Source organism: Rattus norvegicus, chromosome 14, assembly GCF_021556685.1.
Source record: "Rattus norvegicus strain SHRSP/BbbUtx chromosome 14, alternate assembly SHRSP_T2T, whole genome shotgun sequence".
NCBI classification, from domain to species: domain Eukaryota; kingdom Metazoa; phylum Chordata; class Mammalia; order Rodentia; family Muridae; genus Rattus; species Rattus norvegicus.
In genome coordinates, this window is record NC_141547.1 from 71840528 (window position 1) to 71859092 (window position 18565).

Here is an 18565-nt window from a genome sequence, read left to right on the forward strand (position 1 = left end):
AAGGAGTATTCAAGTTTCCCCAAAACAATAAAACATGTGCACATAGACCCCATTCATATTTTATACTTCCTTATTTAGGAGCAATGACTAAGTTCTTACATTTTGAATTTTAAGATTATGAATAACTCAAAGAAAGAGAAAAGTCTAGACACTGAACAAGATGCTGCCCACTGACATCTTCTCTCAATCCTCTGAATTCTTTTCAACGATATTACAATTGAAGGCTGCCCTCCCCCTGCCAAATTCACACCGCTTTCCTCCTTCCCAGGATAAAGAATGGGATGGATACCTTTTCTGTCCATAGAACAGATGATTACCTGAGACAAACGGGTATTGTTCATGTGCTCTTAGCAGGCCACACTGTGTAACAGACAGTCTATGGTGGATGGGTTTATCATTGAACACTGCGTCCCAGATTTTCCGATGTGGGAGCATGTTATCAGGCACATCCATCTTAAACTGAGGAACAGACGTCTGTGTCTGCCCAGATTCGATCCTGGTAGCACTGGGTTATTTCTAAATCTCACTTTTGTGAATGATGCTACACATCACGGCATTTGTCTCCCTGTGACACAGGCATGTGGCTCTTTAGACTATACAGCCCCAAGTCTCTTCGTTCCAGCTGGTGGGCACCTTTTGTGCTATACTGATTTTTAAAGTTATTTTTAATAACTTCACATATATACACTTTTTAGTCTTTACCCTTTTTACCTCTCTACTGCCCCTTGTCCACCATGAACCCTCTCCACAAATCACATTTATGATCCTCCAAGGACAATCTGTGTGACATTGAGATTGGAGGTGTCTGTTGGAACCTGGTGGCCTCAGCTGTGGGTACATGAAGACAGTGATTCCCTGTTCTCTCAGAGTCTATGTATAGCCTACAGTTCAGAGGTAAAGGGTCGGTAGCTAGGACCTGAGAGCTCTTCTGCCTTCCTCGATTCTTGGAAATTGAGCTGCATTAATATGTTAAATTACTAACACTGTTTCATTTGGCAGAATTCCATATGAATTCAATGCATTTTCAAAAGTCTGGAAATAAGAACTGCAAACTCACATCTAATGGAACAAGGGAAGTCCTTGAAAACTTTACTCACCGAATTTCAGATTTATACTCATTGATGGTTTTCTGGGTTGTGTCAAGAGACTGATGAGGTTTCTCTGGGTTAAGACTGGTCTCAACAGCTCTTCTTAGTGCTTGAAGCTTAACATGATAGGAATAGAAGTTTTAGGTTAGAAACTCTTTAACCATGAGTTGAAAGATGAGAGCTCTTCTGTGGATGCTTAAGGCTCCAGCAATATTCAGACTTTCACCAAAAGCACCAAAGCTGATACTGACAAAACATTGCTGATTCTGTTTGTGTGAATCTGGAACTCTATGAACAACATTTATCCATCTTTGCTCTGGGAGCAGAATAATCAGACTGCTCATTAGAAATGTAAATTTTACTAAGTATTTCAGAAACAAGTTTACTTTCAAAGATAACAGTGAGTCTTTCTGGGCTCTTCACATAATGGATATGGTAAGCTGCTTCAAGCTTCTGCCTCCTTAACGTTCTCAATGTGATGGACTTTATCTTGATCTGTGAGCCCAAGTAAACCCTTTCTTCTTCAAGTTGCTTTTGTCATGGCATTTTAGCACAGCAACGGGAAGAGGAAATAAGACACCTTCCTTTTGCCTCTAGGTAGGACAGTGTCATACGCCCTGGACAGAGAACATGTGAAATGGGGACAGAAATGTTTGATGTTAGAAGCATCCCCAGTGGTTAATCAGAACAACCAGCCCCAACAACAACAAGTATGGAGAACACAAGTACCTTATCTGTAAGAAATTTTGTCTTGTTTCTTTGCTGTCTTGCAAGGAACTGGTCATACAACTGGGCCAGTTTGGATGCCAAGACATGCTCTCTGCTAAAACAGGGATGATGAGTGAAGATTAAGCCCGAAATATCGATGTCCAGTTGGAAATTTCCTGGAGGCTCTCCAGATGCAATCATATGCTGTCTACTGTGGACATACTTCTCTGCCTGCCAAAGAGAGCAGACTTAAGTCTTGTTCTCAAAGGAAAGTCTGTCAGATGCAAACAATCATGGATCTTTTTCCTGTAGACTTCCTTGTTTCTTGAAGTCTTGTGTTTTATAGCTGATGCCCATGACTATTTGAATCACAGATGCCCTTTGTGGTAAAAATTTGTAGCATGTTGAATAATGGGAGGGAGGGAGGTGGGGGAAGGCTGAGCCCTATGTGCAGAAAACAAGAAGGGAATTCCTTGGTATGGAGTGTATCAAATGAGACTGTTTTCCTTCTAGAACCTTTCCAAAATATTTCCCATCAATCACCACTGTTTACTGAAGCCGGGAGCATCATTCATTTTGTGCTTATATTCCTGGTTAGAGACAGACTGCCATTAGGGTGTGCTGCTTTAAGAAAGAGTACCCAGTGCTTTAAGACAGTACCAAGTGCTTTGAGACAGAGTACTCAATGCTTTTGGCACAGATGAGTTCTTTGATTTCTTCATTATTGTTGAATAAATCAGATGATACATGTGAGGAATTTGGGAACATGTCTATCGAGCCACAACATGCCAATTAAATCCTCCTCAGTTTCTTGTTTCTACAGGTGAAGATACAGAGAGCCTCAGAGATGGTGTGGTTTCCAGAAACTCTCAAAGCAAGCTCAGTGAAGTGGGCATGTCATCATTTTGTGGAGTACAGTTCATATGCAAACCACATAGCTAATGTATTCCTATTCAAGATTATGATGCTTTAAGACACACAATCAGTTTCAAAAGGATGTTTAAAATAAGGTCTGATAAATGAGGGGGACTAGGTGGGAGGAAGCAGGGGTATTCAGGAGTGATAAGATGGAGTAATAGAATATGGACATAATTAATTGCATGCATGTTGGACATTGTCAAAAATAAATAAAAGGTTAGTATGGTTTCTCATTAAAGTTAAGCTGAATGCTATTTTAAAGGAGAATCTGAATATTTCAGTAATTAAATATAGGACACACTATATTAGGTCCTGTAAGAAACCATTAATTCCTTCCTGGTTGCTGCTGCCGCGGAGAGCTCATAGGCAGCACCCCACGAGCAAACTTGAGCCTCGGGACCACAGGTAAGACCAACTTTTCTGCTGCAAGCGACCTGCCTGGTGAACTCAGGACACACAGAGGCAAAATTCCTCTAGGACCGGGCACTTCCGGTATTTATGGGGGGGGGGGAGTCCCAAACCGGCGGATCCCTGCCCGCAGCAGCTCTCTACTCCCAAACCCCGTGGGAGAGAGACCTCACCGCCTGGTCAGGTGGGCACTCCTGAGGCTGCAGAGCGGAAGAGACCACCAACACTGCCCACCCCTGCTCACATCCCTGGCCCAAGAGGAAACTGTATACGGCCTCTGGGTCCCCGTAGAGGAGGGCCCAGGAGCAGCAGATCCACTGCATCTGAGACACCGCCAGAACCAGAAGGGACCGACCGGATAAACAGTTCTCTGCACCAAATCCCGTGGGAGGGAGAGCTAAACCTTCAGAGAGGCAGACACACCTGGGAAACCAGAAGAGACTGCACTCTGCACACATCTCTGACGCCAGAGGAAAACACCAAACGCCATCTGGAACCCTGGTGCACGGAAGCTCCCGGAAAGGGCGGCGCAGATCTTCCTGGTTACTGCCACCTCGGAGAGCTCGTAGGCAGCACCCCATGAGCAAACTTGAGCCTCGGAACCACAGGTAAGACCAACTTTTCTGCTGCAAGTGACCTGCCTGGTGAACTCAAGACACAGGCCCACAGGAACAGCTGAAGACCTATACACTGTCAGAAATGGCAGAACAAAGTAACACTAGAGATAATCTGATGGCGAGAGGCAAGCGCAGGAACCCAAGCAACAGAAACCAAGACTACATGGCATCATCGGAGCCCAATTCTCCCACCAAAGCAAACACGGAATATTCAAACACACCAGAAAAGCAAGATCTAGTTTCAAAATCATATTTGATCATGATGTTGGAGGACTTCAAGAAAGACGTGAAGAACTCCCTTAGAGAACAAGTAGAAGCCTACAGAGAGGAATCGCAAAAATCCCTGAAAGAATTCCAGGAAAACATAAATAAACAAGTAGAAGCCCATAGAGAGGAGTCACAAAAATCCCTGAAAGAATTCCAGGAAAACATAAATAAACAAGTAGAAGCCCATAGAGAGGAGTCACAAAAATCCCTGAAAGAATTCCAGGAAAACACAATCAAACAGCTGAAGGAATTAAAAATGGAAAAAGAAGCAATCAAGAAAGAACACATGGAAACAACCCTGGATATAGAAAACCAAAAGAAGAGACAAGGAGCTGTAGATATGAGCTTCACCAACAAAATACAAGAGATGGAAGAGAGAATCTCAGGAGCAGAAGATTCCATAGAAATCATTGACTCAATTGTCAAAGATAATGTAAAGCGGAAAAAGCTACTGGTCCAAAACATACAGGAAATCCAGGACTCAATGTGAAGATCAAACCTAAGGATAATAGGTATAAAAGAGAGTGAAGACTCCCAGCTCAAAGGACCAGTAAATATCTTCAACAAAATCATAGAAGAAAACTTCCCTAACCTAAAAAAAGAGATACCCATAGGCATACAAGAAGCCTACAGAACTCCAAATAGATTGGACCAGAAAAGAAACACCTCCCGACACATAATAGTCAAAACACCAAATGCACAAAATAAAGAAAGAATATTAAAAGCAGTAAGGGAAAAAGGTCAAGTAACATATAAAGGCAGACCTATCAGAATCACACCAGACTTTTCGCCAGAAACTATGAAAGCCAGAAGATCCTGGACAGATGTCATACAGACCCTAAGAGAACACAAATGCCAGCCCAGGTTACTGTATCCTGCAAAACTCTCAATTAACATAGATGGAGAAACCAAGATATTCCATGACAAAACCAGATTTACACAATATCTTTCTACAAATCCAGCACTACAAAGGATAATAAATGGTAAAGCCCAACATAAGGAGGCAAGCTATACCCTAGAAGAAGCAAGAAACTAATCGTCTTGGCAACAAAACAAAGAGAAGAAAAGCACACAAACATAGCCTCATATCCAAATATGAATATAACAGGAAGCAATAATCGCTATTCCTTAATATCTCTCAACATCAATGGCCTCAACTCCCCAATAAAAAGACATAGATTAACAAACTGGATACGCAACGAGGACCCTGCATTCTGCTGCCTACAGGAAACACACCTCAGAGACAAAGACAGACATTACCTCAGAGTGAAAGGCTGGAAAACAACTTTCCAAGCAAATGGTCGGAAGAAGCAAGCTGGAGTAGCCATTCTAATATCAAATAAAATCAATTTTCAACTAAAATTCATCAAAAAAGATAAGGAAGGACACTTCATATTCATCAAAGGAAAAATCCACCAAGATGAACTCTCAATCCTAAATATCTATGCCCCAAATACAAGGGCACCTACATACGTAAAAGAAACCTTACTAAAGCTCAAAACACACATTGCACCTCACACAATAATAGTAGGAGATTTCATCAATGGACAGATCATGGAAACAGAAATTAAACAAAGACATAGACAGACTAAGAGAAGTCATGAGCCAAATGGACTTAACAGATATTTATAGAACATTCTATCCTAAAGCAAAAGGATATACCTTCTCAGCTCCTCATGGTACTTTCTCCAAAATTGACCATATAATTGGTCAAAAAATGGGCCTCAACAGGTACAGAAAGATAGAAATAATCCCATGCGTGCTATTGGATCACCATGGCCTAAAACTGGTCTTCAATAACAATAAGGGAAGAATGCCCACATATACGTGGAAATTGAACAATGCTCTACTCAATGATAACCTGGTCAAGGAAGAAATAAAGAAAGAAATTAAAGACTTTTTAGAATTTAATGAAAATGAAGGTACAACATACCCAAACTTATGGGACACAATGAAAGCTGTGCTAAGAGGAAAACTCATAGTGCTGAGTGCCTGCAGAAAGAAACAGGAAAGAGCGTATGTCAGCAGCTTGACAGCATACCTAAAAGCTCTAGAACAAAAAGAAGCAAATACACCCAGGAGGAGTAGAAGGCAGGAAATAATCAAACTCAGAGCTGAAATCAACCAAGTAGAAACAAAAAGGACCATAGAAAGAATCAACAGAACCAAAAGTTGGTTCTTTGAGAAAATCAACAAGATAGATAAACCCTTAGCCAGACTAACGAGAGGACACAGAGAGTGTGTCCAAATTAACAAAATCAGAAATGAAAAGGGAGACATAACTACAGATTCAGAGGAAATTCAAAAAAATCATCAGATCTTACTATAAAAGCCTATATTGAACAAAACTTGAAAATCTGCAGGAAATGGACAATTTCCTAGACAGATACCAGGTACCGAAGTTAAATCAGGAACAGATAAACCAGTTAAACAACCCCATAACTCCTAAGGAAATAGAAGCAGTCATTAAAGGTCTCCCAACGAAAAAGAGCCCAGGTCCAGACGGGTTTAGTGCAGAATTCTATCAGACCTTCATAGAAGACCTCATACCAATATTATCCAAACTATTCCACAAAATTGAAACAGATGGAGCACTACCGAATTCCTTCTATGAAGCCACAATTACTCTTATACCTAAACCACACAAAGACCCAACACAGAAAGAGAACTTCAGACCAATTTCCCTTATGAATATCGACGCAAAAATACTCAATAAAATTCTGGCAAACCGAATCCAAGAGCACATCAAAACAATCATCCACCATGATCAAGTAGGCTTCATCCCAGGCATGCAAGGATGGTTTAATATACGGAAAACCATCAACCTGATCCATTATATAAACAAACTGAAAGAACAAAACCACATGATCATTTCATTAGATGCTGAGAAAGCATTTGACAAAATTCAACACCCCTTCATGATAAAAGTCCTGAAAAGAATAGGAATTCAAGGCCCATACCTAAACATAGTAAAAGCCATATACAGCAAACCAGCTGCTAATATTAAACTAAATGGAGAGAAACTTGAAGCAATCCCACTAAAATCAGGGACTAGACAAGGCTGCCCACTCTCTTCCTACTTATTCAATATAGTTCTTGAAGTTCTAGCTAGAGCAATCAGACAACAAAAGGAGGTCAAGGGGATACAGATCGGAAAAGAAGAAGTCAAAATATCACTATTTGCAGATGATATGATAGTATATTTAAGTGATCCCAAAAGTTCCACCAGAGAACTACTAAAGCTGATAAACAACTTCAGCAAAGTGGCTGGGTATAAAATTAACTCAAATAAATCAGTAGTCTTCCTCTACACAAAAGAGAAACAAGCCGAGAAAGAAATTAGGGAAACGACACCCTTCATAATAGACCCAAATAATATAAAGTACCTCGGTGTGACTTTAACCAAGCAAGTAAAAGATTTATACAATAAGAACTTCAAGACTCTGAAGAAAGAAATTGAAGAAGACCTCAGAAGATGGAAAGATCTCCCATGCTCATGGATTGGCAGGATTAATATAGTAAAAATGGCCATTTTACCAAAAGCGATCTACAGATTCAATGCAATCCCCATCAAAATACCAATCCAATTCTTCAAAGACCTAGACAGAACAATTTGCAAATTCATCTGGAATAACAAAAACCCCAGGATAGCTAAAACTATCCTCAACAATAAAAGGACTTCAGGGGGAATCACTATCCCTGAACTCAAGCAGTATTACAGAGCAATAGTGATAAAAACTGCATGGTATTGTTATAGAGACAGACAGATAGACCAATGGAACAGAATTGAAGACCCAGAAATGAACCCACACACCTATGGGCACTTGATTTTTGACAAAGGAGCCAAAACCATCAAATGGAAAAAAGATAGCATTTTCAGCAAATGGTGCTGGTTCAACTGGAGGTCAACATGTAGAAGAATGCAGATCGATCCATGCTTATCACCCTGTACAAAGCTTAAGTCCAAGTGGATCAAGGACCTCCACATCAAACCAGATACACTCAAACTAATGAAGAAAAACTCGGGTAGCATCTGGAACACATGGGCAATGGAAAAAAATTCCTGAACAAAACACCAATGGCTTATGCACTAAGATCAAGAATCGACAAATGGGATCTCATAAAACTGCAAAGCTTCTGTAAGGCAAAGGACACTGTGGTTAGGACAAAATGGCAACCAACAGATTGGGAAAAGATCTTTACCAATCCTACAACAGATAGAGGCCTTATATCCAAAATACACAAAGAACTCAAGAAGTTAGACCGCAGGGAGACAAATAACCCTATTAAAAAATGGGGTTCAGAGCTAAACAAAGAATTCACAGCTGAGGAATGCCGAATGGCTGAGAAACACCTAAAGAAATGTTCATCATCTTTAGTCATAAGGGAAATGCAAATCAAAACAACCCTGAGATTTCACCTCACAGTGAGAATGGCTAAGATCAAAAACTCAGGTGACAGCAGATGCTGGCGAGGATGCGGAGAAAGAGGAACACTCCTCCATTGTTGGTGGGATTGCAGACTGGTAAAACCATTCTGGAAATCAGTCTGGAGGTTCCTCAGAAAATTGGACATTGAACTGCCTGAGGATCCAGCTATACCTCTCTTGGGCATATACCCACAATATGCCCCAACATAGAAAAAAGACACGTGCTGTACTATGTTCATCTCAGCCTTATTTATAATAGCCAGAAGCTGGAAAGAACCCAGATGCCCTTCAACAGAGGAATGGATACAGAAAATGTGGTACATCTACACAATGGAATATTACTCAGCTATCAAAAACAATGACTTTATGAAATTCATAGGCAAATGTTTGGGACTGGAAAATATCATCCTGAGTGAGCTAACACAATCACAGAAAAACACACATGGTATGCACTCATTGATAAGTGGCTATTATCCCAAATGCTTGAATTACCCTAGATGCCTAGAACAAATGAAACTCAAGACGGATGATCAAAATGTGAATGCTTCACTCCTTCTTTAAAAGGGGAACAAGAATACCCTTGGCAGGAATAGAGAGGCAAATATTAAAACAGACACAGAAGGAACACCCATTCAGAGCCTGCCCCACATGTGGCCCATACATATACAGCCATCCAATTAGACAAGATGGATGAAGCAAAGAAGTGCAGGCTGACAGGAGCCGGATGTAGATCGCTCCTGAGAGACACAGCCAGAATACAGCAAACACAGAGGCGAATGCCAGCAGCAAACCACTGACCTGAGAATAGGACCCCCGTTGAAGGAATCAGAGAAAGAACTGGAAGAGCTCAAAGGGGCTTGAGACCCCATATGTACAGCAATGCCAACCAACCAGAGCTTCCAGGGACTAAGCCACTACCTAAAGACTATACTTGGCCTGACCCTGGACTCTGACCTCATAGGTAGCAATGAATATCCTAGTAAGAGCACCAGTGGAAGGGGAAGCCCTGGGTCCTGCTAAGACCGAACCCCCAGTGAACTAGATTGTTGGGGGGAGGGCGGCAATGGGGGGAGGATGGGGAGGGGAACACACATAAGGAAGGGGGGGAGGGGGATGGTTGCCTGGAAACCGGGAAAGGGAATAACACTCGAAATGTATATAAGAAATACTCAAGTTAATAAAAAAAAAGGAAAACATTAATTCTAAATATACATGAATAGTGTATATATTTGCTCATCCGGAAGAACCATGTAGAACCGACTAGGTAAGAAATGACTGGGTAACCGGTTGTGGTGGCACACACCAGTAGGATTTGCTGAAGGAGGCAGAGGCAGGAGGATTACGAGTTCGAGGCCAGCCTGGGCTACACAAAAAGAAATGACTGGCTAAAACTCATATATCCTTTCTTAGAATTCCAGTACAAAGAAGCAAAGGAAGGCTCATATGAACATGCGTTACGAGAAATACACATACAGAAAACTATGTTGACAGTAATAACTGCAAAGCCAGACACTCTATTAAATGAATGAGATGTTTCTATGCACAGACACACACACACACACACACACACACACACACACAGAGAGAGAGAGAGAGAGAGAGAGAGAGAGAGAGACAGAGACAGAGAAAGAGAAAGAGAGAGAGACATACACAGATGTGACAAAAGTATAGAGATAGCTCCTTCTCTTTCTAGTCAGCTGTGGACTAACATTATAATCATGGCTCTCTAATGCCAGAATCTCCTCTTCTGCCCGTTCCAAGCCTCATCCCACCAGGTAAGGGCTTTTCCCTTCTCTATGTTGGCTGTTACTTGGTTCTGGACTTCAGTAGACTGCAGACATCCAGCAATCCCTGCTGCATAAAGAGGATGGTGCATGCAAGGCTCCACATACTGGACAAAGGCCAACTGAGTGTTTCTCCTCAGCCTACCATTTCTGTAGATGAAGATACAGAGGGGCCCAGAGATACGCAGAAATTTGCCCAAGGTCCCAAAGCACAGCCAGGGTAGCCTTGGGACTTCTGCTCCCAATCCAGTATACCTACCTGAGACATGCAAAAGGATTACATGTAGATAGTACTGGTCATGTTCCCCATAGATGATGTAGGGTGGGATCACCAGTGCTGCCATGGAGTTTTACAACATCCATTTACCCTAATAATTTGCAAATAAAACATTTATGCCACACAATCTTGCAATTTTCTGGTTAACATAAATAGCTTCCAAAGCTCCTTCCAGCAAAAGAATTGAGCAACTGGTCTTAAAGCAATCCTTCCTGACTTCAGTCAGCGGCTATTACACTTCGACAGTCTATTAATGTGGAAAATATGTATGGAAATGAGAGGTGGCAATAAAATTCACATATTCCTATGACCACTCAGATAATCTGCATTAATTAAAATAACTTCAGTGTAGCAAAACAAGGCTAATTAAATGTCAATCACTGGTGTGGTGGGAGTTTCCTCTCTGGCAGAGTCCTGTCCCACTCTCCCCTCTCCATGGGCGTTTCCAGAGTTATTAGTCATTCAGGGTGTGGTTCTCAGGCTCCAGCCTGTATTCTCTGGATGAGTAAGAGTCTGTTGCTATGCATTCCCAGTGTTGCCCGCGGCACTTTTACCCAGCATTCCTCTCCCAGCTCAGGATGAGCTCACCCTCCAGTAACTGCTGCTGGTCTATCTTCAGCGCTAAGCTCAGACATTCAGAATGCCCAACCCTCACTGTTTCTGGGAGAAAGAACCCTGGGTCTTGTCTTCTTCTATCTGCTTCCATTTCTTAGAGACCGAGAACTGTCATGGAAGAAACAGCAATGGTTCCTTCCAAGGAGAGAGAGTATTTCCAGATTGTTTTTCAACTTGTGAAGTTGACATGATTCCTCATTCTTTATTTGAAAACTAAAAAGTAAGGCTGTAAGAGGAAGTGTTGGTGGGTGATCTACTAGTATTCTCTACATGGTCCCGAGAAAATAATAACAAAGCTCAATCAAGTGCAGTACCTCAGGCAGATGCCTTGTCTTCTCTTTCAGGTCTTCTTGGAGACCATTCTCAGTTTACTTTTCCAAGGACCCTGCCATATTGCCTGGATTATGGCCTGGGTGGGTATATGATTCCTTTACAACCGACTGTTATTTGTCTAAGCATTGACAGAGTGAGATGGGGAAATAGCATTCTTTTCCTCTAGAGCTGTGAGCTAGACCATCAAAGGTCTCTCTCTCTCTCTCTCTCTCTCTCTCTCTCTCTCTCTCTCTCTCTCTATCTCTCTCTCTCTCTCACACACACACACACACACACACACACACACACACACCCCTTTCCCAACATATGGAAAATTCTGCAAAAGGCAAAAATCAGAGGAAAGCAAGAGAGAGAGAGAGAGAGAGAGAGAGAGAGAGAGAGAGAGAGAGAGAGAGAGAGAGAGAGAGACTGAGACCCTTCCAGCACCCAGCCCAAGTTCTAGTCTTCGGCTGTGTTTCCTTTGCCTCCTCCTTCAGGTTTATAATTTGGCCTCAGTTTGGGAACTGGTTTGCACTGGGTTTCTGGCATTTGCAACCAATGCAGGCTTTCTGTAAGAAATTGGGAAGAAGAGCAGGAAGGGCAAGTGCAAATGTTATCAAGCAGTAATTAGCAAAGAGGATGGTTTTCTTGCAATTTCCTCAAACTGGTATAGCAGACTGTCCCCAGCCAACATAGTACCTTTAGCCTCTGGCTCCTTTTCTGTCTCCTCATATGGCACACAAAGATTAAGGGCAACTTTGGACGTTGCAACCTTTGGATTCCTAAAACTTAGTACAGCATAGTACACAGCAGATTCCCAGTTAAAGATAGAACAGCACAGAAGGGGAAGGTGGAAGGAGCCCAGCAGCTGCCGGGCTGGCCTTCAGTGACGAGCACACTTTGCTACTGTCATTGGGAAAACTGCATTTTCTGTTATGTTTTGTTCTATTAGATATTTTTTTAAATTTTAGACTTGAATTGGTCCCCTCATAAAACCTGTTAAATTGTATAGCTTCTTTGAAGTTTAACTGTGTGTTTGTACATCTGTTTTTATTCCTTCATCATTGGTAACCTCATCTCAATTCAGAAGCTGCACATTATCCTGCTTTTAAGCGACACAGATCCATCATTGGAATTGATGGTCTAGGAGAACGGCTTTATTTAATGGTATTTAGTTCCTGCTGGGCTGAGTGAGCATTGGAGTTGGGGCCTCTCAGTGTGAGCACCAAGAGTCCTTTAAAGGCCCAAAGGATTGCTGACTCCTGATCTAGTAGTGGGGTTTTATTTCCATCAGCTGATAAAACAAAGCCGGGGCCCAGGGAAAGCTATTTAGCACAAGAGATGGTTGAATCCAAGAGTGGACTAGAAGGAAAGGCATTTCTGGATATACTTTGGCACAGCATTTTGCTGTTGTTTGAGGCAGAGTCTTTCTTGTAGCCCTTGCTGACCTGGAGCTAACTCTGTAGACTTGGCTGGTCTTATTCTTACAGAGATCTGCCTGCCTCTGCCACCCCAAGTGCTGGGATTAAATGAGTGTGCTACCACACCTAGCTCTTTCTCCTCTTAAGCTGATTACTTCAGATATTCTGTTACAGTGAAGGAAAGCTGACTAACACAGTCACCGTGTGTATCTTCCACATCTTCTTTATTTATCCATTCATGTGATAGCCAGTGAGATTCTTCCCATGTTTCAGGCTACTGTCAAGAGTACTGTGGCAGGTGAGGTGAGAGGGGACAGGAAGGTGTTAGTCAGAGGATATATATGTAGAGCCAGGAAGAGTCAGTTTGAAAGGATCTCTTGAACAGTATGGTGCTTTGATGGTGGTGTATTTCCTTGGAAAATGTAAGGAGATTACCTGTTAAGTATTAGCAGCCCACAAAAACTAACCATGAGGTAATCAGTAATGCCAGACCCTACCATTCTATAGTGTATACATCCTTCAAATGTCATGCTGAAAGTAAGAAAAACACACAGTGCTATTTGTTGTCTTGGTTAGTTTTAACTGTCGACCTGACACAACCTAGAGACACCCAAGAGGAGACCCCTCCATTGCAGGATTGCCTAGATCAAATTGGGCAATTGGTACAATTTCTTTGGCACTTCGTGAGGTAAATCATCAAATAGTTTTAGCGGTCTCAGCCCGTGTCTAGAGGGGGAAGGTCACACACCTGAGGTGGCATAGGACCATCCGGTTTTACATCCTAATGGCATTCTCCTGGCCAGTTTTACTCTCGGTGCAACTGACAATCTGATTCCTTAACTTCGGTATATTTCCAAACTAGCTTAGAACTGCTAAGGAACAGATTCACTGGCTCCCAAAGATGGCTTTTCTATTAGTTATCCAAGTTTTCTAATCTTATCCATCATTTAGTACTTTGTTATATTAACGTTTCATGCTTAGATGGCTGGATGAAGAGATGGATTGATGGGTTAAAAGACATAGGTATAAGTTCATGTTGTCTTGATTACTAATTTTATCACGTCTTTGTTTTGTGATAAGTAGTTGATAAATCCCCCTGGCTGGGACCTACATGTAAACCTACTTCCAGGATCACCCTTCTGCACAAAGCAGCCATTCATTAACATCTGCCAATAAGATCTACTTTACAGAAGTTTGAAATTTAAAAAGAGTCATCTGAATGGTCATCTCAGCACTCACAAGAACCCAGCAGGTCATAGACATTATTATCATTCCTACTTTTTAATGAAGGAGAGACCAGAGAGTAAAGGGATTGCCCAGAGTTGCACAGTAGACAGTATATGTGTGTGCAGACAAATGGAGTGGGACCTGTATCTTGTCTGCTCACCACTCCACTGTACAGAATGGCTGTCATATGCTCACCACTCCACTGTACAGAATGGCTGTCATATGCTCACCACTCCACTGTACAGAATGGCTGTCATATGCTCACCACTCCACTGTACAGAATGGCTGTCATATGCTCACCACTCCACTGTACAGAATGGCTGTCATATGCTCACCACTCCACTGTACAGAATGGCTGTCATATGCCCATTCTGTTTTATTTAATCAGTGCAAAGATACTACAAACTTGAAATGATGTCTGATGTTTGTCCCTCAGAGTCTGGATGCTGGAAGTTTGGTCACCTCGAGTTTGTTGCTTGTTGACACGGTAGGGATTGTCCTTAGAGGTGATTCATGCTGGTCCCATGGAGTGGACCAGTTCTCAAGAGATGATTTGTTTTAAAGCAGATCCTGCCATTTTAAATTGTCTCTCTGTCTCTCATTATCATCACATGAGCTTTCTTACACATATTCCTATTATTGTGACAGCAGTTTCCCCGAGGCTCCCAGCAGAGCTGAGCAGTTGTTGGCACTGTGCTCTTGAACCCCTAGAACTGTGAGATAAATAAATGTCTTTTCTTAGTAAATCTCTAAGGTATTCTGTCATGGTAGCACACATTTTCTCATTCAGTCTGCACAGAGTCTCTAGGAAGAAGATGCTATTGCTAATCCTACTCTACAGGCAAAAGATACAAGACACAGAAAGAGACTGAGGACGCAGTTCACCACACAAGCAGTAAATCAAGGACCCAAATCCGGCAGTGTGGTAGAGATATTCAGATGTGAAGGAAGGGATGTAGAGGGACAGTAAACGTCCCTTAGGAGAGAGGGGAGAACAGTTTTCGGGCATGTGTGATAGTAAAGAGATAAGAAGGGGCAAACAGAATGTGAGGATAAGAACACTCAGCTCACTCCGAGGATTGCTATTTGGGCTCCTGTGTGAGGGAGGTGGTGACTTATGTAAAAACCAATCTAAGTGAAGTTATAAACTCAGCTCAAGCTATTCAGGAAGCAGTGTAACTTCAACTTCATGAGATGACAAGGGCTTAAAGCAAAGAGGGCACCTGTACCTTCTTGTACAAAGTCTCCAGTTCAGCCTTGGGGCTTCGCTCCTGTGTGGACAGTGATGGCCTTGAGGGAAATGGCTTGATGGGGCTGGGCAGTGCCAGGATTCTGCCATCATCTCCAAACCACTTCCTCTCCTGTGGGTCAAGCAGAGAGAAGGACTGGGTGTCTTTATATTTAGGCAGAGAACATTTTGGAAAACATTTGCAGACAACTTCTGTATTAGTTGCTTATTTCATGTGCCACCTTGGGCCCTCAAAGAACTTTAAGAGTTTCTGTCTGCATGAAATTGATTCTTCATGAACACCCCCACTATTAAGTTACATTTAAAACAAGTAAGTGGGTTGGCAAAAGTGACACATGCCTTTAATCCCAGTGCTTGGTGGGCAGAGGCTAGGAGATCTCAAAGTTCAAGGCCAGCCTGGTCTACAGAGGGAGTTCTGTACCCAGGCCAGCAAGGGCTATACAGAGAAACACTCTTTCGAGAAACAAAACAAAACAATAGAAAAAAACAAACAAACAAAAAACAAAACAAAAACCAAGGCTTGGGGGGTTGGGGGTGGGGGACAAATGATTGAATGCTTAATAAGAATCATATGTTCTCTTTGTTAAAGATTTAAAGGGAACATAGTATTGAAATCATTCTCCATGTTGACAATTAAAATTTTGGGGACCTGGGAAATGTCAGCATCTAGTTTGCAGGAGGCATGCTCTGAGCAGCTGAGAGTTGGTATTGTTTGGGCCTTCAGAATGTACTGAGAGACAAAGACAAAAAACAAAAGTAGAAAGAAGCCGCTATAGAGTCTGTCTCTTCAGACTCTACAGAGGACGAGTCCAGTGTATGACGTGAGGTGCCAGGCTCCCCTGAGGAGTGCAGCCCCAGCAGCCCCCACTCACAGGCTCCTGTATCAGCAGTCGGTTCTCCATGATGTTCTCATTGGTGCGAGCCACCTCTGGTCTTGCCCCAGTGTAGAGACCTTCATCTTCCAGAAATCTCGGCTGTATATTCTCAGGAAGCTTTTTATAGGTCGGCACTATGTAGTTCACAAACAAATACAATAAACACGAGTGCCAGCCTCAACCTTTAAACTGCCATTTGGGTAATTAAAACAAGCATCAGAGTTTGTTTATTAAAATTTTTTTTTCTAGATTAATTTCTAGAAGCAGAACAGGAAAAGATGGATGTGTTAATTTACAAAATCATATAATATCGTGCACTTAGGACAAAACACCTACATAATTCAGCACCAGACTAAGCAGTGGGCTGTTCTGAGAAGAACATGGCATTCAGAGCCAAGGATCAGGGTATAGAGTCTATACCAGAGCTATTGCATTTTAGCCTTGCAAATTCAGTCCAGGTACTTGGAGCTCTTTTCTTTTGTATAAGAACTGCTAATTTTTTCCTTCACTGAGTTCCTGGGAGGATTAGATGATGTCCAGTCCAAAGAAATGCTTTGCAAACTAAAAAGCTCACAGCCTGGCAATGTAGTCTGTGTAGAGAGTGGGGTCAACATGCATAAGGCCATCGGTTGGCACCAAGAACTAAAAAGGAACAAATTCTGTGAGTGAGCTGAGAGTGACCAGGGCTATCTGTGTGCTCTTGATTTCTTTTTTTTTTTTTTTAATAAAAAGCAAATCTTTACTGTGAACTTTCTAGTGACATATTCTCGTGTGAGTCAGGGTTTCAGGTCGGGCTAATGCTGTGTGGAATCACTTAGGTGACAGTGGACACAACTCAACCCATGGGGACTGAAGGGTCCCAGCATTAGGAAGGTTGAGAACCACTGCTCTAGAATGGCTTCTGATGAAGTGACACAAAGTTGAGAGGAGGGAAGAGGTGAACTCAAGATACAAGCGGGAGTCTGCTTAGGGGCAGGCACCGTGTAACCCTAGTGTCGAGAGGTGGATGCGTTAGGCAGGAGGAGAGACCCTGCAAGTGAGAACACATGCCATCATCCACATGAACTGCACAGTGGTTCCATTGGCAATGCTCTGCCCACAATCATGAGATTACAGTGGTGCTCAAAGTTTTCTATATTACAGGTGTCCCTGTACTTAGTTTCAAGTTCCTATAATATCAGCATGGTGACATGCTATGCAGGTCTTCTCTTTGGAGTCATGTGCTGTGAACACAAGTCAGATAAATGTATATGAGGCTGTACCACACAACAATAAATTCACCTAATGACTTCTCTCAGAATGCACTCCTACCCTCAGATACTACTGTACTGAAGTCTGTGCATGTTGGGAGACAAGCTTGCCTCTGGAGTGCTGTGGTGTAGCAAGAGGAGACACAAGGTAGGGCAGAGCAATGGGAACTATTCAGATCATAGGTGTGGGGTAGAGCTTGGAGCTCTGTGCTGGGGAGGGACCCCAGCAGAATTTAGATTCTGTCAAGGCTGTGAGATCCACTGCAGCACAGTGGACTGGAGAGGACAGAAGGGTGGCCTATGGGGCCAGGATGTAACTTAAGAGTTAATAGTAAAGGGCCCATGAGTATCTCATTCTGGATGATTAAGCACATGACCATGCTGTCTTGTCTATGTATGGCCATCAGACATCGTATTTCCTATATACTCCACCCCTTGCAACCAGAAATAACCTTATCCCTAGAAAACTCTCCTCTGGTCCTCAGAAAACACAGGACATACTCTTTTATCATTCTTCATTCATTAGACTAAAACATCAGATCAGCAGTATTCTTTGTTAAAATACTTTTGATTGCTCACCCATATATGCATTACATTATTATATATATTATATACTTACTCTGCTCTGACTCCAGCTTGCCATGGAGCAAGTGTGTCTGTGTACTTAGGTGAGTGTGTGTGTGTGTGTGTGTGTGTGTGTGTGTGTACATATATTACACACACTACTTAAATTAGACTTAGACAGGTATTTAAATTAGGTTAGACAGGTGCTTTTGCTGCACCCCTGGGATAAGACTATGCTCTTTAGAAGCCACTGCTATCTACAATAGCAACAGCAATGGGACAGAAGCTAAAGGGTCTGGTCATCACACAGGCTCTTCACCCATATTATCTCCTCAGTGACACACCAAGTCATCATTTATGTGACTTGTATTCATTCCTTTCTTCAGCCAAGGCACCTGGGAATAAGAGAGCCTGTTTCTGGTTGCAGTCTGCTCTCTGACTCCTGCTTGCCACAGAGCAGGTGTATGTGTGTGCTTAGGCAAGTGTGAATGTGTGCACATGACGTTTTTGAGACAAGATGGGATCTCTCACTGAATCTAGAGCTTATCTGGTTAGG

The 18565-nt window shown here is 42.3% G+C and overlaps 1 protein-coding gene across 10 annotated transcripts in view; it reads right to left on the reverse strand.

Moving 5' to 3' along the window:
• Cc2d2a (coiled-coil and C2 domain containing 2A) overlaps positions 1-18565 on the reverse strand; it is an 84500-nt gene that overhangs the window by 45018 nt on the left and 20917 nt on the right. For all 10 annotated transcript variants that reach the window (XR_015636776.1, XR_015636777.1, NM_001427810.1 and 7 more), the window contains 4 exons: positions 16193-16329; positions 15301-15432; positions 1818-2027; positions 1098-1204 (listed from right to left, as the gene is read on the reverse strand). Coding sequence is in view for 8 of the 10 variants with exons in the window: in NM_001427810.1 (NP_001414739.1) it covers positions 1098-1204; positions 1818-2027; positions 15301-15432; positions 16193-16329 (586 nt within the window). In the remaining 2 variants the exon portion in view is untranslated. The remainder of the gene's footprint in view (positions 1-1097; positions 1205-1817; positions 2028-15300; positions 15433-16192; positions 16330-18565) is intronic.